Source organism: Erinaceus europaeus, chromosome 9 (genome assembly GCF_950295315.1).
Source record: "Erinaceus europaeus chromosome 9, mEriEur2.1, whole genome shotgun sequence".
NCBI lineage: Eukaryota > Metazoa > Chordata > Mammalia > Eulipotyphla > Erinaceidae > Erinaceus > Erinaceus europaeus.
Window position 1 is genome coordinate 80,881,921 of NC_080170.1, and position 24,741 is coordinate 80,906,661.

Consider the following 24,741-nt stretch of genomic DNA (forward strand, 5'->3'; position numbering starts at 1 on the left):
AGATCCTATACAATGTTGAGTTTAGGTTACTGCTTGCAAGAGACAAATCTGTGTTTAAGAAATAAACATAGACTAAAAGCAAAAGTTAGGAAAACAGTTATACAAGCAAAAAAGAGGCATTTTTTTTTTATCAAAGTAGATTTCAAGCTAAAAAAGTCTCAAAAGATGTCATCAGTCACTATATAATCATCAAAAGATCAATACATCAAGAAAGCTTAACTCACATTAACATAAATGCACTAAGCAAAAGAGCCTCAAAATAGATAAAGCAAGTTTTAGTTGACTTGAAGAGAGACATTGACAGCAATACAAGAATAGTAAGGGATTTTAATACTCTACTTTCACCAACAGGCAGATTAGCCAGAGAAAATAAAGAAACAGCAGGATTAAATGCAGTTTGAGATTACTGGGTACTTAGAGGACACTGCACCCCACAAAAGCTGAGTATGCAACAACAGGATTTAGATTAATATTAACAAAGTTGTGTGTGTGTGTGTGTGTGTGTGTGTGTGTGTGTGTGTGTGTGTGTGTGTGTGAGGGGGTTGGGGTTGGAAAGTAGAGGGGACGAGATGGTTCAGTGGACTTTGATGGAAGGGTATTGGTGCTTTTGTGTGGGGGTGTTGGTGGTGGGGATATATCTTGAGGAGGTGAAAATTGTACCTCAAAACACAGGCTTGTAAAACAAAGTTAACTCAAGAACCAAATAAAAACTAAAGTAAGGGCTGATATAGCTTACTTGGATAGTGTGTTGCTTGATAATGTGACCCAGGCTTGAGCCCAACCTCCCACTAAAACTTCAGTGTTGTGGTCTTTTTCACTCCCTCTCTCTCTGCTTTTCTGTCTCTATGTTAAAAATTAAAACAAAAATTCCAATGACATTCTCGAAAGAAATAGAATAAACACTACTGAAATCTATTTGGAACCACAAAAGACTCAGAATTGCTAAAGCAATCCTGAAAGAAAAGAATAAGAATGGAGTAATCTCATGCCTTGACTTTAAACTATCCTACAAAGTTATATTAATTAAAACACTGTGGCACTGAATCAGAAATAGACATAGATTAATGGAATAGAATTGAGAAATGAAACTTTATATACATGGACAGTTAGTCTATAATAAAGGAGCTAAGAGCATTAAGTGGAGAAAAGAAGGTCTCTGCAAATGGATAATGGGAAGACTGGACAGCAGCATGCTAAAGAAAAGCTGGATTACCATCTCATGCCATGTACTAGTCAACTCAAAATGGATCACCAATTTAGAGGTCAAACTCAAAATCCATAAAATATGTTGAAGATAAAATAGGCAAATCACTTGATGATATTGTTGTTGGTGGTGGGGATAGGAGGAGACCAGAAGGGGAGTCGGGTGGTAGCGCAGTGGGATAAGTGCATGTGGTGCAAAGCACAAGGACCAGCATAAGGATCCCGGTTCTAGCCCTCGGCCCCCACCTGCAGGGGAGTGGGTTACAGGCAGTGAGGCGGGTCTGAAGGTGTCTGTCTTTCTCTCCCCCCTCTGTCTTCCCCTCCTCTCTCCATTTCTCTCTGTTCTATCCAACAACAACATCAATAACAATGATAATAATAACCACAACAATGGTAAAACAACCAGGGTAACAAAAGGGAAAAAAATGGCCTCCAAGAGCAGTGGATTCAGTGGTGCAGGCAATAACCCTAGAGGCAAAATAAATAAATAAATAAATAAATAAATAAATAAATAAATAAATAAAGGAGGAGACCAGAAAACCTTACAGTAGAGGGAAAGGGTAGTCTAGTGTGTGAAGCAGACTAGCTTATGGTTTGAGAGATGTGAAATTGTACTCCTGAGACAACAACAATCTTGTAAAACAACATCCTCAAAAAAAAATCAATTAAAAACTATGCTTAAAAAGGTAAGGAGAGGGCAGGGGTAGATAGCATATGGTTATGCAAAAAAGACTTCTAAGCCTGAGGTTCAAAAGCTCCAGGTTCAGTTCCCAACATCACCATCAGCCTGAGCTGATCAATGCTTTGGAGGTTAAGGAAAAAAAATGTAAGGAATGTAATACTTTTTTTAGATCAAACCCACATATAGTACTTTACTTTTGTTCCAGAAGAATTTGTTATGACTGATTTTAGATTGTTCTGTAAATATTTTTAAATATTTGATCATTTACTTAAAAAAATTTTTTTGTTTCTTAATTTTTATTATTATTATTTTTGCCTCCAGGGTTATTGCTGGGGCTCAGTGCCTGCACCATGAATCAACTGCTCCTGGAGGCCATTTTTTCCCTCTTTTGTTGCCCTTGTTGTTGTAGCCTTGTTGTGGTTATTATTATTGTTGTTGATGTCGTTTGTTGTTGGATAGGACAGAGAGAAATGGAGAGAGGAGGGGAAGACAGAGAGGGGGAGAGAAAGACAGACACCTGCAGACTTGCTTCACCTGTGAAGCGATTCCCCTGCAGGTATGGAGCCGGGGGCTCAAATTGGGATCCTTACACCTGGTCCTTGTGCTTTGCCCCACGTGTGCTTAACCTGCTGAGCTACCGCCCCACCCGCAACCATTCACTTTTATGATAGAATTTTTTAAAAGTCTAATTTTCCTGTTTGTCACATGCATATTTTAATAACTCAAGGATAATTTTGAAAAATTGCACTTCATTTTCCACTTTCTAGAGGCAAATACTGTCCACTTATAGTTTTCTAAAAATTTCTATTTGCAGTGGTGTCTTTAAATAAAATTTGAGATTATATATATGTGCACACACATATATTTTCTACATCTTACTATGGAAATGGAAAACTATCTCTTTTATATGTAGTCTTTTCTCAGTCCATCACAACACCCCCCTACACACATATCTCTTTTATGTTTCCACTATAATTTTGCTTAGATTCGTATTCAGTGTAGCACTATTATGACATGTAAACTTTCTTTTTTTTTTCTGATTTTTTTTTTTTATTGGGGAAATAATGTTTTACATTCAACAGTAAGTACAATAGTTTGTACATGCATAACATTCCCCTGTTTCCCATATAACAGTACAACCCCCACTAGGTCCTCTGAATCCTTCTTGGACCTGTATTCTCCCCACCCACCCACCCCAGAGACTTTTACTTTGGTGCGATATGCCAATTCCATTTCAGGTTCTACTTGTGTTTTCTTTTCTGATCTTGTTTTTCAGCTTCTGCCTGAGAGTGAGATCATCCCATATTCATCCTTCTGTTTCTGACTTATTTCACTCAACATGATTTTTTCAAGGTCCATCCAAGATCGACTGAAAACGGTGAAGTCACCATTCTTTACAGCTGAGTAGTATTCCATTGTGTATATATACCACAACTTGCCCAGCCACTCATCTGTTGTTGGACACCTGGGTTGCTTCCAGGTTTTGGCTATTACGAATTGTGCTGCCAAGAACATATGTGTACACAGATCTTTTTGGATGGATATGTTGGGTTCCTTAGGATATATCCCCAGGAGAGGAATTGCAGGATCATAGGGTAGGTCCATTTCTAGCCTTCTGAGAGTTCTCCAGACAGTTCTCCACAGAGGTTGGACCAATTGACATTCCCACTAGCAGTGTAGGAGGGTTCCTTTGACCCCCACACCCTCTCCAGCATTTGCTGCTGTTACGTTTTCTGATGTATGACATTCTCACAGGAGTGAAGTGGTATCTCATTGTTGTCTTTATTTGCATTTCTCTGACAATCAGAGACTTGGAGCATTTTTTCATGTGTTTCTTGGCCTTTTGGATCTCTTCTGTTGTGAATATTGTGTCCATATCCTCCCCCCATTTTTGGATGGGGTTATTTGTTGTCTTGTTGTTGAGATTTGCAAGTTCTTTATTATATATGTTGGTTATTAACCTCTTGTCTGATGTATGGCATGTAAAGATCTTCTCCCATTCTGTGAGGGGTCTCTTGGTTTGGATAGTGGTTTCTTTTGCTGTGAAGAAGCTTTTTAATTTGATGTAGTCCCATAGGTTTATACTTTCCTTAGTCTTCTTTGTAATTGGATTCGTTTCATTGAAGATGTCTTTAAAATTTATGTGGAAAAGAGTTCTGCCAATATTTTCTTCTAAGTATATGATGGTTTGTGGTCTAACATCCAAGTCCTTGATCCATTTGGAATTTACTTTTGTATTTGGTGAAATACAGTGGTTCAGTTTCATTCTTCTGCATGTTTCAACCCATTGTTTCCAGCACCATTTGTTGAAGAGACTCTGGTTTCCCCATTTAATAGTCTGAGCCGCTTTGTCAAAGATTAGATGTCCGTAGGTGTGGGGGCTCACTTCTGGGCTCTCAATTCTATTCCACTGGTCAGTGTGTCTATTCATGTTCCAGTACCAAGCAGTTTTGATGACAACGGCCCTATAATACAATTTGAGATCTGGGAATTTGATGCCTCCGGTTCTGTTCTTTTTTCTCAAGATTGTTTTGGCAATTCTAGGTCTTTTCTGGTTCCAGATAAACATTTGTAGCATTTGTTCTATTCTCCTAAAAAATGTGGTTGGGATCTTGAAGGGGATAGCATTAAATTTGTAGATGGCTCTGGGTAGTATATTCATTTAGATGATGTTAATTCTTCCAACCCATGAACATGGAAAATCTTTCCACTTCTTTGTGTCTTTTTCAATTTCTTTGAGTAGTGACTCATAATTTTCAGTATATAAGTCTTTCACTTCTTTGGTTAGGTTTACTCCTAGATATTTTATTGTTTTTGTTGCTATAGTAAAAGAAATTGATTTCTGGATTTCAATTTCTTCTAGCTTAGTGTTTGCATAGAGGAATGCCACTGACTTTTGAATGTTAATTTTGTAGCCTGACACCTTACTGTATTTCCTGATGATTTCCAAAAGCTTCTTGCTGGATTCCTTAGGTTTTTCTGTGTATACTATCATGTCATCTGCAAATAGGGAGAGTTTGACTTCTTCTCTTCCAATCTGTATCCCTTTAATTCCTTGCTCCTGCCTGATTGCTATGGCAAGAACTTCTAACTCTGTGTTGAAGAGTAATGGTGATAGTGGGCAGCCCTGTCTAGTCCCTGATCTGAGGGGAAATGCTTCCAGTTTTTCACCATTGAGTATGATGTTGGCTGTAGGTTTGCTATATAAAGATTCCACTATCTTCAGGAATTTTCCATCTATTCCCATTTTTTGTAGTGTTTTGATCATAAAGTGATGTTGTATTTTGTCAAAGGCTTTCTCTGCATCTATTGCTATGACCATGTGGTTTTTGGTCTTGCTTTTGTTGATGTGGTGGATCACATTGATTGATTTACGTATATTAAACCAACCTTGCATGCCTGTGATAAACCCCACTTGGTCATGATGAACAATCTTTTTAATATACTGCTATATCTGGTTGGCTAGAATTTTGTTCAGTATTTTCTCATCTATGTTCATCAGAGATATTGGTCTGTAGTTTTCTTTTTTGGTTGTGGCCCTGTCTGCTTTTGGTATTAGAGTGATGTTAGCTTCATAGAAGCTGGCAGGGAGTATTCCAGTGTCTTGAATCTTCTGGAAAACTTTTAAAAGTAGAGGTATTAGTTCTTCTTTGAAGGTTTTGTAGAATTCATTTGTAAAACCATCTGGTCCAGGACTTTTATTTTTGGGGAGGTTTTTGTTAACTGTTTCAATTTCATTGGCTGTGATGGGCCTGTTCCTATTATACACTTCCTCTTTACTTAGTTTTCGAAGTTGGTAGGTATCTAGGAAATCGTCCATTTCTTCCAGGTTCTCTAGCTTGGTGGTATATAGTTGTTCATAGAAACCTCACATGATATGTTAAATTTCTGTGGTGTCTTGTGATAGCTCCTCTTCCATTTACTATCCGATTTATTTGGGTCTTCTCCCTTTTTTGTTTTGTGAGTCTGGCTAAAGGTTTGTCAATTTTGTTCACTCTTTTGAAGAACCAGCATTTACTTTCGTTGATCTTTTGTATGGTTTTCTTATTCTCAATGTTACTTATTTCTGTCCTTCTGGTTGCTTTAGGGTTCCTTTGTTGTTCTTCTTCTAGGTCTTTAAGATGTGCAATCAGGCTGTCTATATGTGCTTTTTCTTATTTCCTAATGTATGCTTGTATAGCTATTAACTTGTGTCCCAAATATTTTGATAGCTTGTGTCTTCATTTTCATTGAAGTCTCGAAACATTTTGATTTATTCCTTGATTTCCTCTTTGACCCAGAGGTTGTTAAGAAGTGTACTGTTGAGCTTCCACATTTTGGGACTATTACTAATCTTTTGTTGATTGTTAAGTGTTAGTTTAATTCCACTGTGGTCTGAAAAGATACTTGGGATGATTTCAATGCTCTTGAATTTGCTGATGCTGTCTTTGTGGCCTAACATATGGTCCATCCTTGAGAATGACCCATATGGATTTGAGTAAAATGTGTATTCCAGTTTCTTGGGATGAATGACTCTGAAAATGTCCAATAGTTCTAGTTTATCTATCTCTTCATTTAGCTCCCTGATGTCTTTATTGATTTTCTGCCTGGATGATCTGTCAAGTTGAGAGAGTGGGGTGTTGAAGTCCCCTACTATGACTGTGTTGCTGTTAATATATTGCTGTAGCTCTTTCAGTAGACGTTTGGTGTATTTTGATGGCTTCTCATTGGGTGCATAGATGTTAATAATTGTTAAGTCCTCTTGATTGACTGATCCTCTGAGCGTTAAGTAGTGTCCATTCCTATCTTTTTTAATCTTATCTATTTTAAAGTCTATCGTGTCAGATATGAGAATAGCTGTTCCTGCCCTTTTTTGTGAGCCATTGACTTGTATGAATGTTTTCCATCCTTTCACTTTAAGTCTGTGTTTGTCTTGTTGAGTTAGGTGGGTTTCCTGTAGACAGCATATTGTTGGGTTGTATTTTCTGATCCATCTTCCTACTCTGTGTCTTTTAATAGGTGAATTTAGGCCATTGACATTTATTGATATCAAAGATTGAAGATATTTTAACGCCATTCTTGTAGAGTTTTAGAGTGTTCTGGTATATGTCCTATTTATGATGGTCTGACTGTTTATAGAAGACATTTCGGAACTTCTTTCAGGGCAGGCTTGGTGATAGTTGATTCCTTCAACTGTTGCTTGTCTGAGAAGGTTTTGATGCCTCCATCTAGTCTGAATGACAGTCTAGCAGGATATAGTATTCTTGGTTAAAAGCCTTTCTCATTGATATCATAGATATCTTGCCATTCTCTTCTGGCCTGTAGTGTTTGTGTGGAGAAGTCTGCTGCTAATCTTATGGCTTTTCCTCTGTAGGTGACTCTTTGTTTTTCTCTTGTAGCCTTCGGGATCCTTTCTTTATCCTTATTCCTTTCCATTCTAAATATGATGTGTCTTGGTGTCTTTAAGTCTGGGTTAATTCTGTTTGGGACCCTTTGGGCTTCTTGAATCTTTATGTCTTTGATGTTGTCTAGACTAGAGAAGTTTTCAGCTATTATGGCCTGAAGAATGCTTTCTTCCTCTCCCTCTCTTTCTTCCTCTGGGAAGCCAATAATGCATATATTGTTTCTTTTGAAGTCATCCCATAGGTCTCTGGTGTTGTTTTCAGCATCTTTTAATCTCTTTTTGAGATCTCTTACTTCTTTTTTAGTTGTCTCTAATTCGTCCTCGATCTTGCTAATTCTGTCTTCAGCCTCATTGATTCTATTCTCTCTGCCCTCTACTGTTTTCTGGAGTTCATCTATTTTGTTTCCCTGTTCTGATACTGTTTTAGCTTGTTCAGCTAGTTGTGTTCTTAGCTCAGCTATTTCAGCTTTCAGTTCTCTAATAACCTTGAGATAGTTAGTGTTTTCTTCCAGAGTCTCATTTGTTGTTCCTGTATTTCTGATTACAATTCTTTCAAACTCTTTACTAACTCCTGTGATTATTTTTTTAGCTAATGTTTGGATGTTGAACTTGTTATTTTGTGCTTCATCCTTTGGGGGGCTTTTAGCTGGACTGTTGTCCTGGTTAGTTTCTCCAATATTTCTTCTTGTTAGTTTACCCATTTTATATATTATGTTATGAGTTCCCTCTCTTAGTACTTTTCAAATTACTGATCACTATTTCCTGGATTGACTTGTGTCTAAGTAAGGCAGTTAAAGGGTTCACAGTGGTGGAAGTTAATAGTTGTTTCAATAGTATTTTAATCCCTGAGTTGGAGCTCAGTGATCTAAAAGCCTCTTTTTTTTTTTTTCTTCTCTGTAGGCTATGGGAGCCTGAAGGCTTCTAACTATAAGTAGACTTCTTAACTTAATCACTGACTCCTAACCAAGAGATAAGGCAGGGTGTGGCAGAGATAGTCCGGTGGTTATGCAAAGAGACTTTCATAGCCCCACAGCTATGCCACCGAGGTATAGGTCTTCTGAATTTGCTGTTTAGATCTCTGTCCCCTGGTGTCCCTCTCTGCTGCTGCTCCAGATTCTGAGGGCAGTAGCAATGGAGACTCAGAGTTGCACTTGGTGAGTCTCCGGGGAGTCCTCTCCTCCCTTCAGCTGTCCCATTGTTGGTGGGACAGACTGGAGGTGGTATCTCAACTGATAGACCATCGGATTGTTTCCAGCCACTTAATCTCTCCCTAGGCTCCTCTCTGTCACCAGCCACACATGTTTGCACTCACTGGGAATTGGTGGGTTCCTGTAGTCGTTCTAGTCCTATCTTGTTTCAGTCCCAGGTGGTCTCCTTTGGTATTCCTAGTTGATCCGGGAGAGGAGAGGGGAGGAGAGAAACAGATCTCTCTTTCTTTTTTAATTATTATTATTAGTGCTTCAATAGTGATTGACAAGACTGTGGGATAATTCATACAGTTCTCACCACCAGAGTGCCATATCCCACCCCCTCCATTGGAAGCTTCCCTATTCTTTTTTTTTTCCATGACTTCACTTTTGAATACGAAGCATTACACCCATCAGTCTATCTGCAACCCAACTTCATTTTCTCAGCCTTAATTTGCTTTATTGAATGTCACAGATTTCACAATGTAATCACAATGACAACTCATTGATACCCTGTACTTCCCCATCACACTGAGCTTTACACATGATTTACTTCTCGCTGAAAGACTTCTGGACCTATTTAAATACTACTTATTTTAACCAAGGGTCGGGTCAAATAGCATTCTTTTTTTTTTTTTTTTTTAATTTATAAAATGGAAACACTGACAAGACCACAGGATAAAAGGGGGTACAACTCCATACAATTCCCATCATCAGAACTCCATATCTCATACCATTCCCTGATAGCTTTCCTATTCTTTATGCCTCTGGGAGTATGGACCCAGGGTCATTATGGGGTGCAGAAGGTGGGATGCCTGGCTTTTGCAATTGCTTCCTCACTGAACATGGGCATTGACAGGTCGATCCATATTCTGCTCTAAGTCTTCAGGTTGAGCTTCCCTATTCTTTACCCCTCTGAGAATATAGACCGAAGATCTCTATGGGGTGCAGAAAGTGAAAGGTCTGCCTTCTATAATTTCTTCTCTGCTGGACATGGGCATTGACAGGTTGATATATATGCCAGCCTGTCTTTACCTTTCCCTAGTGGGGTGGAGCTCTGGAGAGGTGGAGTTCTAGGACATATTGGTGAGGTCATCTGTCCAGGGAAGTCAGGCCAACTGAATTTGTATGATTATTTTTATATTCTAAACTACTCTTCCCCCTATGTAATTAATAATTGTCTTTGTTTGGTAAGTTGGTATTCTATATATGCATTATTGTTCTATCCCTGGCTTCTTACTCAGTTGTATAAATCTCTGTCTAACATGTTCTAGAAAATTTGTTATTCTGCCAAATTTATCTTGAAGAATTTCCTCTTAAAGTCTCCTGAGTTGTTTCACTCTGAATAAATGGCTATTTTATCTATGTCCTACATAAGTTATCTTAGAACCTCTTTTTATCATAGTCATCAGTTCTCACTGTCTATTGCTTGGGTCAGAGCCTCCTTTCTTTGGATCGTAATTCTTTAGATTTACTTGCACATCTTGGAATGTTAAAGTGTCACATTATTGATATTTCAACTTACATGCTATTTAGGATATATATTTTTTGTATACTTTAAAAATGTATGTCTGGAAATACTTTCCTTTAGGTCTTTTAAGGCATTCAGCGCTCCAGGACACATTGGTGGGGTTCGTCTGCCCAGGGAAGTCCGGTTGACATCATCTTAGCATCTGGAACCTGGTGGCTGAAAAAAGAGTCAATATATAAAGCCAAACAAATTGTTGACAAATCATGAACCTAAAGGCTGGAATAGTTCAGATGAAGAGTTGGGGGGGGGGTCTCCGTTTTGTAGATAGTTAGTAGCCCTATTTTAGTTATATTAGTTATATTCCAAAGGGTCCATGACTGTACTAGTTTTTTTTTTTTTTTTTTTTGAGCCTGACATCTGATATCCAAGTTATTGTCTGGGGAGATGATGTCATGGCTGGAAAAGGACCAGGAAACTAGATCAGGGAAGAGAGTAGCTCCCAAATATGGGAAAGGTGTATAAATATTGTTGACTGTAAACCCCATCGATTCGATGTGATCTGGGGCCTATGTGACCTCTGCATCCCGGTAGATCTTAGCTCACATTCTGTGGTCATGAGTAGGAATGTTCCAAGCTGTCTCAGTTTCAGGACCCATCTTCCTCAGGTGTAGCACAGAGTATGTTGTCCAACCTCCCTTCGGAGGATGGAACATTCTCTGCCATTGTTGATCCACATTGAGGGCAAGGTCTTCTGGGAGCCCACAAAGGGGTCTGTTGTGTTTTTCCTGATAGAGGTGACCAGTAACAATGGAGAGAGGGATTTATTTGAGGTCTAGGCCCATCATGTCTGTTTGGGAATCTCAGAACTCCCTGACTAGGGCCCTAGGTGATGGGGTGGCCTGATAGTGACTAAAGAGTCATCATTAAAATATGCCAGTCTCTTGCCCTTATTCAGCTTTGGCAGTCCTTACTTTGATAAGGTTAACTTTGGAGTGATTGAGGGGATATCAAAAGAAGGGAAACTGAAAAATCAATGAATTTTGCTCCTTAAGAACTGAGAAAAAAAATAGTAATATAACAAAAAGTAGGAGAGGAATAATAAAGGTGAGCAAAGCCGGGTGGTGGTGCACCTGGTTGAGTGCACATGTTATAGTGGACAAGGACCTGGGTTTGAGTCCCCACCTCCACCTGCAGGGGGAAAGCTTTGCGAGTGGTGAAGCAATATTGCAGGCATCTCTCCTTCTCTACCACTCCCTTCCCTTTTAATTTCTGGCTGCCTCTATCCGATAAATAAAGATAAAAAATTAAAAGAAAGATGAAATTCATTATTCAGAACATTTTAAAAATTCTTCAAATTAAAAACAAAACAAAATGAAATATACACAGCCCAATATATCAATGAAGAAGGAGCTTAAACAGACATTTAGAAGAGGGCATTTATTTATTAAATTCATCTGTTTTTATTTTTAGATGAATAACTTCTTTATTCTAGAAAACAGATGAAAGTCATATTCACATAAACACTGGCATTACAAAGTACAGGGAAAAGGGAAAGGGAGAATGAAACAAAACCTATGAATACTGCTAATAGTGTCTCACCAAACAAAACCATATTGCTCTAGCCCATATTCAGTCACTTATATAATAAACCACAAATAAAATCTTCTCTGGAAGATACATTGCTTTTTTTTTTTTTTTTTTAATTTTTCACTTATAAAAGGGAAAAACTCACAAAAACCAAAGGATAGGAGTGGTATAACTCCACACAATTCCCACCACCAGAACTCCATATCCCATCCCCTCCCCTGATAGCTTTCCTATTCTTTATCCCTCCAGGAGTATGGACCCAGGGTCATTATGGTGTGCAGAAGGTGGAAAGTTTGGCTTCTGTATTTGCTTCCCCACTGAATATGGGTGTTGGCAGGTCGATCCATACTCCCAGCCTGTCTTTCTCTTTTCCTAGTGGGGTGGGGCTCTAGGAAAGCAGGGCTCCAGGACACATTGGTGGTGTTGTCTGCCCAGGGAATTCCAGTTGTCATCATGGTAGCATCTGGAACCTGGTGGCTGAAAAAAGAGTTAAGATATAAAGCCAAACAAAATTGTTGACTACTCATGAACCTAAAGGTTAGAATATTGCAGATGAAGATTTGGGGGTTTCTGTTTTGAAGATAGCTAGTAGGCCTATTTTAGTTATATTCCAAAGGGTCCATGACTATACTAGTTTTTTTCTGAGCCTCAAATCTGGTATGCAGGTAGATCCAACTTATTGTCTGGGGAGATGATGTCATGGCTGGAAAAGGACCAGAAAGCTGGATCAGGGAAGAGAGTAGCTCCCAAATATGGGAAAGGGGTATAAATGTTGTTGACTGTGAACCCCATCGATTTGATCTGATCTGGGGCCCATATTCAGCTTTGAGATGGCAGGGAAAAGGATTCAGAAACAGTGGTAGGAGGCTTTATTCTTTTGGAAGATCCTCTCAGTCATTATATTGCTGCACTGCTAATAAAAAATATATGCTTCTCTGTAAAGCATTAAAAAAAAAAAAATTCCCAGATTGAGATGGCTGAGGCTTCAGCTCAAGGATCTCCAAATATATTGTTGTCCATTCTCTGATATTCCCATGTTACTTCTTGGCTGTTTTCTGGATCAGCGCCATTCTCTGTGAGCTTCTGTGGCGCAAACTTTTTTTTTTAAAGATTTTATTTATTTATTAATAGAAACATAGGTGGAGAGAGAAAGAACCAGGCATCACCCTGGTACATGTGCTGCCGGGGATTGAACTCAGGATGTCATGCTTGAGAGTCTGATGCTTTATCCCCTGCGCCACCTCCTGGACCATAGCTTTTTTGTTAGGTTGAATTTCTTCAGAGCCAAATCCTGTGATCCACGTTCCACTGGTGTTCTAGATGCAGCTGCACATCTTTCATCTCCAAGGTGGTCACAGCTGAGTGGAAGTGTGGCCCTGCTGGCTGGATGGAGAGGCAGGAGCCCAGGAAAGTTGGTCTGTAGAGCCAAGATAGGGAACTATTTCTCTGCCAAGGGTCATGTGGATATTTATAATAGCATTTTCAGGTCATGCAAAATTGTGAGCCTAGGATAGTAGTACCTTCCTAATGGTGCTATGAAAAAAGCTGCTAGGTTTACTGACTTAGGATGCCAGGCAAGCTGGCAGGCTGCAGTCACTACACTCTGTATAAAATCATCAGCAGTCTGCAGCAGCATCCCCCTCTATATCTTCATCCAGTTGCTCGCTAGGATCCACTTCTCTTACTTAGTCTTGTAATTTCTTTTTGGTCATTACCTGATTGTTTTCATGGCTAAGTTGCCCTCCTGCCCCACGAGTGCCTGGTATCTTAACCATTATATAGTACTGTTGTCCATGGAACCTTGTTGGGGAATGCTGGCTAGTTCCAGTTTTATGGATGAAAAATTGGACAGATTGATTAGGGCTGAAGGGCCAGACTGGTTCATAATCTGCCGAGCTTTGGACTTCATCTGATAGAGTTTATCAAGATCCTGTTTCTGGAGCTATGAGGAGCAAGACCAATCAAAGGCCGCAGCGTCTATCTCCCTATGATATGCTGAAACTGCCCCAGTGAAGTGATCATCTCAGCAGCCAGTCCGACTGCTTGGCCCTCCCGGGTACTTCCAGCACCACTCCCCACCTCCAGAAGAGGGTATTTAAATGGTCCATAAACAAGAAATGGTGCTTACTCTTACTAGAAATTGAGAGTGGGGGGTCAGGTGGTAGCGCAGTGGGTTAAGTACAGGTGGTTTGAGCCCCCAGCACCCCACCTGCAGGGGGGTCACTTCACAAGTGGTGAAGCAGGTCTTCAGGTGTCTATCTTTCTTTCCCCTCTCTGTCTTACCCTCCTCTCTCCATTTCTCTCTCTCCTATCCAATAACACTGACATCAATAATAACAACAACAATAATACACAGCAATGATAAAACAAGGGCAACAAAAATGGGAAAAAATAGCCTCCAGGAGCAGTGGATTTGTGGTGCAGGCACCAAGCCCCAGCAATAACCCTGGAGGTAAAAAAGAAAAAAAAATTCAGGTATAAAATACCTCTTCAAATTAAAAAGCTTCTTCACAGCAAAAGAAACCACTACCCAAATCAAGAGACCCCTCACAGAATGGGAAAAGATCTTTACATGCCATACATCAGATAAGAGTTTAATAACCAACATATATAAAGAGCTTACCAGACTCAACAACAAGACAACAAATAACCCCATCCAAAAATGGGGGGAAGAATTGGACAGAATATTCACCACAGAAGAGATCCAAAAGGCCAAGAAACACATGAAAAAATGCTCCAAGTCTCTGATTGTCAGAGAAATGCAAATCAAGACAACAATGAGATATCACTTCACTCCTGTGAGAATGTCACACATCAGAAAAGGTAACAGCAGCAAATGCTGGAGAGGATGTGGGGTCAAAGGAACCCTCCTGCACTGCTGGTGGGAATGTCAATTGGTCCAACCTCTGTGGAGAACTGTCTGGAGAACTCTCAGAAGGCTAGAAATGGACCTACCCTATGATCCTGCAATTCCCCTCCTGGGGATATATCCTAAGGAACCCAACACATCCATGCAAAAAGATCTGTGTACACATATGTTCTTGGCAGCACAATTTGTAATAGCCAAAACCTGGAAGCAACCCAGGTGTCCAACAACAGATGAGTGGCTGAGCAAGTTGTGGTCTATATACACAATGGAATACTACTCAGCTGTAAAAAATGGTGACTTCACCGTTTTCAGCCGATCTTGGATGGACCTTGAAAAAATCATGTTGAGTGAAATAAGTCAGAAACAGAAGGATGAATATGGGATGATCTCACTCTCAGGCCGAAGTTGAAAAACAAGATTAGAAAAGAAAACACAAGTCGAACCTAAAATGGAATTGGAGTATTACACCAAAGTAAAAGACTCTGGGGTGGGTGGGTGGGTGGGGAGAATACAGGTCCATGAAAAATGACGAATGAAATAGTGGGGGTTGTATTGCTAAATGGGAATCTGGGGAATGTTATGCATGTAAAAAAAAAAAAAAAAAAAGGAAGAAGAAGTAGAAACGCAAAGCAGAAATTGACTGAGTTTGGAGTATGGCACCAAAGTAAGAAAGCAGAAGTATACTAGAGTTTGCAGTGAGTACCTCCCTAATACTTCCTCTCCACTTTTCCAAGCTTTGGGTCCAAGATTGCTCAACAATTTGTTTGGCTTTGTATGTTAACTCTCTTTTCAGTCACCAGGTTCCAGGTGTCATCAGGATGCCAGCCAGACTTCCCTGGATTGAAGACACCACCAATGTGTCCTGGAGCTCAGCTTCCCCAGAGACCCATCCTACTAGGGAAAGAGAGAGGCAGACTGGGAGTGTGGACCGACCAGTCAACGCCCATGTTCAGTGAGGAAGCAATTACAGAAGCCAGACCTTCTACCTTCTGCAACCCTCAATGACCCTGGGTCCATGCTCCCAGAGGGATAGAGAATGGGAAAGCTATCGGGGGAGGGGGTGGGATATGGAGATTGGGCGGTGGGAATTGTGTGGAGTTGTACCCCTCCTACCCTATGGTTTTGTTAATTAATAAAAAAAAAAAAAAAAAGAAAAAGAAAAAAAATACCTCTTCAAAGGTTACTACTATATACTTTATATAATGGCTAGCATTATAAAGACTAACAATGCTTAATAGTGACATTTAGTAAATATGGAATACATGTATATAGATTGAACAATAAAAATCATGGATTGTAGGAGCAATACTTTAGTACAGTTTCTTTGGGAAACAATTTAGTATCATGTGATAAAATTGAAGAAAATCATTATCCAGTAGTTTTACTTGCCAGCATGTACCATATAGGGGTATATGTAAGGTACATGATTAAAATTAGTGATATAATCATTACATGTAATTAATACCATGAATCTTTTTTTTTATTTTACAAAATTACATGTCAACAGGGGTTTAAACCCACACCATTTCCACCACTAGAGTTCTGAATTTTCACTCCACTGCAGTCTACCACAGTTCCCCTAAGGTTGTAGACATGGGCCAACCATCATCTCTACAACTATCTATCCACATTTATACATAATTGCCCCTTTTTCTCCTGATTCAATCCTCTCTTCCCCTCCAAGACACTCATGACATCATAACTACCTCCATATGTCCCTCTCCTTTCCCTTCTCTCTCTCTCTCTGGGTGCTCAGAGCCCTCTTACCTTCATCCTATCACTTCCCTCTCACTGGGAATATGGATCAAGGTTGTTTGGGGTGCAGAAGGTAGGAATTCTGACTTCTGTAATTCCTTCTGTGCTGAGCATGGGTGTTAGAAGGAAGGAATTCTGGCTTCTGTAATTGCTTCTCTGCTGAGCATGGGGTTAACATGTCGATCCATACCCCCTAGACTGTTTCTATCTTATCCAGGACACATTGGTGAGGTTGCCCAGAGAAGTTGGGATGGAGTCATGGTAGCATCTGTAACTTGGTGACTGGAAGGTGGCATGACCTAAGTTGAGACAAAATGGTTAATGAATAGGGACCAAGATTAGAGTAGATGAGATTAGGGATTTTAGGGTAGAAGAAAGCTAGGAAGTCATTTTAGGCATGTTCCCAGGGGCACACAACTATGGTAGTATTGCTTGAGTTTGGTAACTAGACTGAAATTGGATAAGAATACTGTCTGAGAGAATGGTGTCAGAGTAGAGAAAGGTGCTAGAAAGTTGGATTAGGCAGACAGTAGCTGCCATTCTTGAAAAAAAAAATTTCCAGGGCATATATATGTATGTATATATCACCAGAACCTCTAAGTCCCTATTGGTTTGAGCTCGCAGCTCATGGTCAGAGCTGGGAAATTACCAGGAATCTTTAAACATAGTTTTCTTCTCTCTCTCTCTCTTTTTTTTTTTTTTTTTTTTTTACAGCCAAACAGATTTAGCCAGTTGTTTGCCTAATGCCATACAGATTGTTGGTATGAGTGCTACTCTTCCTAATTTGGAGTTTGTGGCTTCCTGGTTGAATGCTGAACTCTACCACACAGATTTTCGTCCTGTACCGTTATTGGAGTCAGTAAAAATAGGAAATTCTGTCTATGACTCTTCAATGAAGCTTGTGAGGGAATTTCAACCTATACTACAAGTGAAGGTAAGTAATTTTTTTTTTTTTTTAGCACAACTGCCATTGGTTTGTGTTTGATTGTGTTTTCTAGTAAGTACTAAACAGTTTTTGAATTACGTGAACTAAGGAATAAAAAGTAACTAAACATGCTTTATTGTCCATTATGTGAATAATAAGTCATATATATATATATATATATATGTTTTTATTTATATAAAGGAAACACTGGGAGTCAGGCGGTAGCCCAGCGGGTTAAGCACAGGTGGCGCAAAGCACAAGGACTGGCGTAAGGATTTCAGTTTGAGCCCCAGGCTCCCTACCTGCAGGGGAGTCGCTTCACAAGTTGTGAAGCAGGTATGCAGGTGTCTATCTTCCCTGTCTTCCCTTCCTCTCTCCATTTCTCTCTTCCTATCCAACAACAATGACATCAATAACAACAATAACTACAACAATAAAAAAACAACAAGGACAACAAAAGGTAATAAATAAAATAAAAAAGAAAGAAAATTAAAAAAAAATTTAAAAAAGGGGAAACACTGACAAAACCATTGGATAAAAGGGGTACAGTTCTACACAACTCCCACCACCAGAACTTCATATATCTTATCACCTCCCCTGATAGCCTTCCTATTCTTTATCCCTCTGAAAGTATGGACCCAGGGTCATTATGGTTTGCAGAAAGTGGAAGGTCTGACTTCTGTAGTTGCTTCCCCACTGAACATGAGTGTTGGCAGGTCAGTCCACACTCCCAGCTCTCTCTCTCTCTCTCTCTTTAATTAGGGGGCTGGACTCTGGGGAAACAGGGATCCAGTATACATTGGTGGGGTCGTCTGCCCAGGGACGTCAGGTTGGCATCATGCTAGCATCTGGAACCCGGTGGCTGAACAAAGAGTTAACATATAAAGCCATACAAATTGTTGATTAATCATGAACCTAAAGGCTGGAATATTGCAGATGAAGATTTGGGGTCTCCGTTTTAAAGATAGCCAGTAGGCCTATTTTAGTTATATTCCAATTGTCCCATGACTATATTAGTTTTTTCCTGAGCCTGACCTCTGATAATGCAGATGGACCCAAGTTATTGTCTGGGGAGATGATGTTAATAGCTGGAAAAAGGGCTAGGAAGCTGGATCAGGGAAGAGAGTAGCTCCCTAATATGGGAAAGGTGTATAAATATTGTTAATTTTAATTTGATTTGATCTGGGGCCTATATTGAGCTTAGGAGCCTATGTAACCTCTGCATCCCGGTAGATCTGATCTCACATTCTGTGGTCATGAGTAGGAATGTTCCAAGCTGCCCCAGTTTCAGTACCCATCTTCCTCAGGTGACAGAGGATGGAACATTCCCTTTGGAGGATGGAACATTCTCTACTGTTGTTGATCCACATTGAAGGCAAGGTCCTATGGGGCACCCCAGAGGGGTCCATTGTATTGTTCCTGATGGAGATGACCAGTCACAATAGAGAGAGGGATCTGTTTGAGATCTAGGCTCATCATGTCTGTGTGAGAATCTCAGGATTCCCTGACCAGTCTTAATTTTTTAATTGGGAGATTAATGGTTTACAGTAAATATATTTTTTGATACATGTATAAAATTTCTCAGTTTTCATTTGTTGTTGTTGTTTGTTTGTTTCCAGGGTTATCCCTGGGGCTCAGTGTCTGCATTACAAATCCACTGCTCCTGGAGACCATTTTTCACATTTTTGTTGTCCTTGTTGTTGTTATTACTGATAGGACAGAGAGAAATAGAGAGAAGTGGGGAAGACAGGGGGAGAGAAAGATAGACAGCTGCAGACCTGCTTCACGGCTTCTGAAGCTACCCCCACCCTGCAGGTGGGGAGCCTATGACTCCAACTGAGATCCTTATACTGGTCCTTGTGCTTCACTCCATGTGTGCTTAACCCACTACACTACTGCCTGACCCCAGATTTCTCAGAAACAAAACACTGTCAACTCTACCATAGGTTTCCCAACCCTATCAAGCACCAGGACCTGAACCCCCTCCATCCACTTTGGTGGTTCTAAAGAGTTGGTGGTGATGGTGAAAGGAAATGCTGGGGGCTGGGTAGTAGCACAGTGGGGTAAATGCACATAACTGTTGCAAGGATCCTGGTTAAAGCCCCCAGCTCTCAACCTGCAGGGGGTTGCTTTGCAGGTGGTGAAACAGGTTTGCATGTGTCTATATTTTTCTCCCCCTCTCTGTCTTCCACTTCTCTGTCAATTTCAGTTCTATCCAGCAGCAGCAGCAGCAGCAACAACAACAACAGTGGGAAAAAAAGATGGCCACCAGGAGCAGTGGATTTGTAGTGCAGGCACTAAACCCCAGCGATAACTGTGGAGGCAAAAAAAAGGAATTGTTTACCTTAAATTTAAATTATTATAATTTCCTGACACTAATTCTATCAATTTCTCTTTTTAGCTGGGAAAAAATATTCTTTCCTTGCTCTCTTTCTTTCTTTCTCTTTCTTTCTTTCTTTCTTTCTTTCTTTCTTTCTTTCTTTCTTTTTCTCTTTCTTTCTTTCTTTCTTTTTCTCTTTCTTTCTCCCTTTCTTTCTTTCTTTCTTTCTTTCTTTCTTTCTTTCTTTCTTTCTTTCTTTCTTTCTTTCTTTCTTTCTTTCTTTCTTTCTTTTTTGCCTCTAGGGTTAGAGGGGCTGGGGCTCAGTGCCTGCACTACAAATCCATTGCTCCCAGAGGTTATTTTCCCATTTTGTTGGCCTTGTTGTTGTTATTATTGTTGTTGCTGTTGAATAGGACTGAGAGAAATTGAAAGAGGGGAGTACTGCTTCACTACTTCTGAAGTGACCCTCCTTGCCTGTGGGGGGGAGGCCTTGAACTGGGATCCTTATGTCCATCCTTGCGCTTTGCGCCATATATGCATAATCTGCTGTGCTAACGCCAGCCCCCATATTTTCTTATTTTTTCTTTCTATCAGGACTACTTCCTGGCCTCTCTTTCATTTCTCTCTCCCTCTCTTTCCTTCCTTCTTTCCTTCCTTCCTTCCTTCCTTCCTTCCTCCCTCCCTCCCTCCCTCCCTCCCTTCCTTCCTTCCTTCCTTCCTTCTCTGCTTTCTTTCTCTTTCTTCCTTCCTTCCTTCCTTCCTTCCTTCCTTCCTTCCTTCCTTCCTTCCTTCCTTCCTTCCTTCCTTCCGTTAATTCTTTGTTACTTCCGTTATTCTTTGTTCTTTGTTCATAGCAGCTTGTTTATTATTGCCACCAGGATTATCACTAGGGCTTGGTGCCTACACGATGAATCCACCACTCCTGGTGGCCATTTTTTCCTTTTTTTCCCATTTTTTTCTTTTTTTACCCCTTGTTTTCCTCTTTCTCTCTTACTTTTTTTTTTTGTCATTATCTTTATTTATTTGTTAGATAGTCAGAAATCAAGAGGTATGGGGAAGATAGAGAGGAAGAGAGACAGAGAAACACCCGTGGCACTGCTTCCATTTACATAGTGTTCCCCCTTGCGGGTGGGGACCAGGGGCTCAAACCTGGGTCCTTGTGCATTGTAACATGTGCACTCAGCCAGGTGCGCCACCACCCGGCCTCTCTCTCTCTCTCTTTTAACTTTATTTAATTTGATAGGACAGAGATAATGAGAGTGAGGATAGAGTAGGACACACACACACACACACATACCTGCAACACTGGTTCACTGCTAGTGAAGCTTTCCCTATGCAGATGGGTATGGGGGCTTGAACCTAGGTCCTCATGCATGGTGACATGTGTACTTAACCAGGTGCACCACTGCCCCGCTCCCTGTCTTCCTCTTTCTAAGCAGTTTACTTGGATTCTCTCCAGTTCCATCCCTGTTGTAGCTAAGGACAAGGTCTCACCTTTTCTCATAACTGAATGATATAATATGTATGCATATATCATAATTTCTTTCCTTTTCTGTTTCCTCCTTCCTTTATTTTCTCTCTTTTCCTCCATTTTCTTTCTTCCTTTCTTCCCTTTCTTCCTCCCTCTCTCCTTCCCTCCCTCTTTCTCTCCTTTTCCTTCCTTCTTTCTTCTTTCTTTCTTTTCTTTTTTTATCTCCTTCCTTTCATCTTCTCTTTTCCTCTTTCTTTCCTCCCTCTTTCTCTTTTCTTTTTTTTCCCTTCCTTCTCCCTCTCTCCTTCCCTTCCTTCCTACCTTCTCCCTCCCTCGCTTCCTTCCTTCTTTCCTCCCTCCCTTCCTTCCTTCTCTTCTTTCTTTTTTTCTACTAGGGTTATCTCTGGGACTCGGTGCCAGCACTATGAATAAGCTACTCCTGGTGGGCCTTTGCCTCCTATTTTATTTATTTATTTATTTAGAATCAGAGCACTCTGCTCAGCTCTGGCTTATGGTGGTACAGGGTATTAAACCTGGAACTCTGGAACCTCAGGCATGAAAGTCTCTTTGCATAACCATAATCTTACCTCCCCTGGTTTGTTGAAGCAGGTAAAGCCATCATAACTTCTTAACCCCTTTATCTGTTAGGCACTTCAGTTGATTCCATATTTTGGTTATTATAAATAGCACTGCACTGAGCATGGCTGTGCATTTCTCTTTTCAGGTAAGTGTTTTTTCAGTATATGCTTTGGAGTAGAATTGCTCAGTATATGCCTAGGAATAGACGTACATGGTTTGCATTTTGTCTACAAGTATCCATCACCTGTTATTTCTGATATAGTCCATTCTCACAGGTGTACAAATACAAGTACTTCCCTTGTACTAAGTGATAACATTTCTTTATGTGCCAGTTGTGAGTCTTTGTTGATGTATTTGTTTAGCTCTTTTCACTTTCTGATCAAATTGTTGATATTTGGGTAAGTTTTGTGAGGTATTTGTGTATCTTTGAGATTATCCCTTTATTAGATATATGTTGTGTGAATATTCACACTCAGACACTCAGTAGTATATTGGAGTAGTCACTGAAGACATCCTTGAGCCAATATCATGGACTGTTCTGCCAATGCTTTCTTTCCCTTATTTTGTTTTCAAGTCTAACATCTAAGTCTTTGGTCCATTTTAAGTAACTTTTGTGCATGATGTGAAATAGTGATTTTCTTTTCTTTTTTTTTTTTTTTTGCATGTGGCTATCCATTTTTTCCAACACTATGCATTGAAAAGAATTTCTTTTCCACATTTTATGTTCTTGACTCTCTTGTCATACTATAACTGACCATATAAGTGAAAATTTATTTTAGGGCTTCTGATTCTATCCCATCATCTGTATGTCTGTTCTTATTCTAATACCATACTCTGTTGATTATTGGAACTTTTGGTCTAACTTGAAGTCAGGTAGCATAATCTATCTTCTTTTTTTTAATTGATTTATTTTATTAATTACATATGAGAGTTTCACATGAGACAGAGAGTGGGAAAGAAGCCAGAGAACCTCTCTAGTACACACTATACTGGGGATCAAACTGGGAATGGCAGACTTGTGGGCCAGATCACAAGTTGTACCATTTCTCTATTCACTAGTCTTACTCTTGTTTTCACAGGACTGCTTTGGCAACTCAGTCTTTTGTGGCTCTGAACAAATATAAGTCATCATTTATATCCTTGAAAAATGCCAGTGGCGGGGGGGCAGGCAGTGGTGCACTTGGTTGACTGCTACATTACAGTACACAAGGATCCAGGTTTGAGCACGGGGGAAGCTTCGTGAGTGGTAAAGCAGGTCTGCAGGTTTCTTTCTCTCTCCCCTTCTACCTCGCCCTCCCCATCTCAATTTCTCTGCCTCTATCTAATAAATTAAAAAAAAAAAATTCCATTGGAATTATCATGGGGATTACAGTAGTGAATTTCATAGTGAATCCATTTTAATGCTTTTGGAAAATGGACTTTTTAACCATGTTAATTCCTCTTCTTTTTAAAACTTATCTTTATTTATTTATTGGATAGAGACTGCCAGAAATCTAAAGGGTAGAAGGAGAAAGAGAGGGAGAGAGACAGAGAGACACCTGCAGCCCTACTTCACCACTCGTGGAGCTTTCTCCCTGTAGGTGGGGACTCGGGGCTTGAACTTGGGTCCCTGCTAATTGTAACATGTGCACTCAACCAGGTGTGTCACCACCGGGCCTCCCATGTTAATTCTTCAAATCCAAGAATATAGAAGAGCTTTACATTTCCTTGTGTCTTCCATTTCTTTTAATAATGACTTACTATTTGTGGTATACAGTTCTATACCTCCTTCATTAAATTTATTTCTCTTATTTTTAGGGAGATGAGGATCATGTTGTTAGTTTATGTTATGAGACCGTTCGTGATAACCATTCAGTATTACTTTTCTGTCCATCAAAGAAATGGTGTGAGAAACTGGCAGATATCATTGCCCATGAATTCTATAACCTACACTGTCAAGCTGAGGGTAAGTTGTGCATGAAGACAAAAGCCTTGCTGCTTAATGCAGTTACTTGAAAGTAAGTGCTAATGGATGACTACACTAGCAAAAACCATGGTGCTCTTTCATCACTTGGCTACATGGTCCTCATTTAGAACACCCAGTTTCTGTGACTACTTTTCTCCCTACTCATTATAGACAGTGTGTAAACATATTCAGACTTATTTTCAGATTTTTTAAATACTGGATTTTTAAAATTTATTTTCCCTTTTGTTGCCCTTGTTTTTCTTATTGTTGTTGCAGTTATTATTGTTGTTGTTATTGATGCTGTCTTTGTTAGATAGGACTGAGAGAAATAGAGGAGGGGAAGACAGAGAGGAGGAGAAAAAGATAGACACCTGAAGAACTGCTTCACTGCCTGTGAAGTGACTCCCCTGTAGGTGGGGAGCCAGGAGCTTGAACCGGGATCCTTATGCCGGTCCTTGCACCTTGCACCACGTGCGCTTAACCCGCTGTGTTACCACCCGACTCCCTAAAATACAGGATTTATACACATAAGTACTACAATTATATTTATTTATTTATTTATATTTTACCAGAGTACTGCTCAGATCTGGCTTATGATGGTGTTGGGTACTGAACCTGGGACTTTTCATGCCCCAGGCATGAAAGGCTTTTTTACATAACCATTATGCTATCTCCCAGCCCAATACTAAAATTTTGATTTGAGAATCTTCTGTGTTTTATTATTTCAGGTCTAACACTAAAGTCTTTAATCCATTTTTACTTTACTAAGCGATGATCTAGTTGGTCAGAGTGACTAGAAAATTGTTATATAGAACTGGGCTTCTAGGTGATTCTCTTAATGTTGTTTGGTGGGTCATACTTTGAATACAAATTTTGACTTTTAGACTCTGAGTAGTAGTTGGCATCTGTAATCCTCTTTCTTTTAGCTGACTTTTTTAAGCTCCTCACCTCCCTCCTTACTTTAATGCAGCATTTCTTAAATTTACATGCACTGTAGAATTCATTGTACCACTGTATTTAGGAGTGAGAGCCAGACATTGATAATTTTTTTGATATTTATTTCCTTTTGTTGCCCTTATTGTTTTGCTGTTGTAGTTATTATTATTGTTATTGATGTCATTGTTGGATAGGACAAAGAGAAATGGAGAGAGGAAGGGAAGACAGAGAGAAGGAGAGAAAGATAGACACCTGCAGACCTGCTTCACCACCTGTGAAGAGATTCCCTTGCAGGTGGGGAGCTGGGGGATTGAACTTGGGTCCTTAAGCCAGTCCTTGTGCTTTGCGTGCCATGTGTGCTTAACCCGTTGTGCTACCACCTGACTCCCCGATAATTATTTTTATTGATTTAATAATGATCAGCAAGA

General features: G+C 39.9%; 1 protein-coding gene and 1 pseudogene across 1 annotated transcript in view; one reads left to right on the plus strand and one right to left on the minus strand.

Moving 5' to 3' along the window:
• Nucleotides 1–24,741, plus strand: part of POLQ (DNA polymerase theta) — a 136,020-nt gene that overhangs the window by 10,106 nt on the left and 101,173 nt on the right. Inside the window, exons 6-7 of the mRNA XM_060198280.1 lie at nt 16,852–17,071; nt 23,230–23,377. Of these exons, the coding sequence (XP_060054263.1) occupies nt 16,852–17,071; nt 23,230–23,377 (368 nt within the window). The remainder of the gene's footprint in view (nt 1–16,851; nt 17,072–23,229; nt 23,378–24,741) is intronic.
• LOC132540195 (transcription initiation factor TFIID subunit 12-like) lies at nt 22–13,472 on the minus strand (annotated as a pseudogene).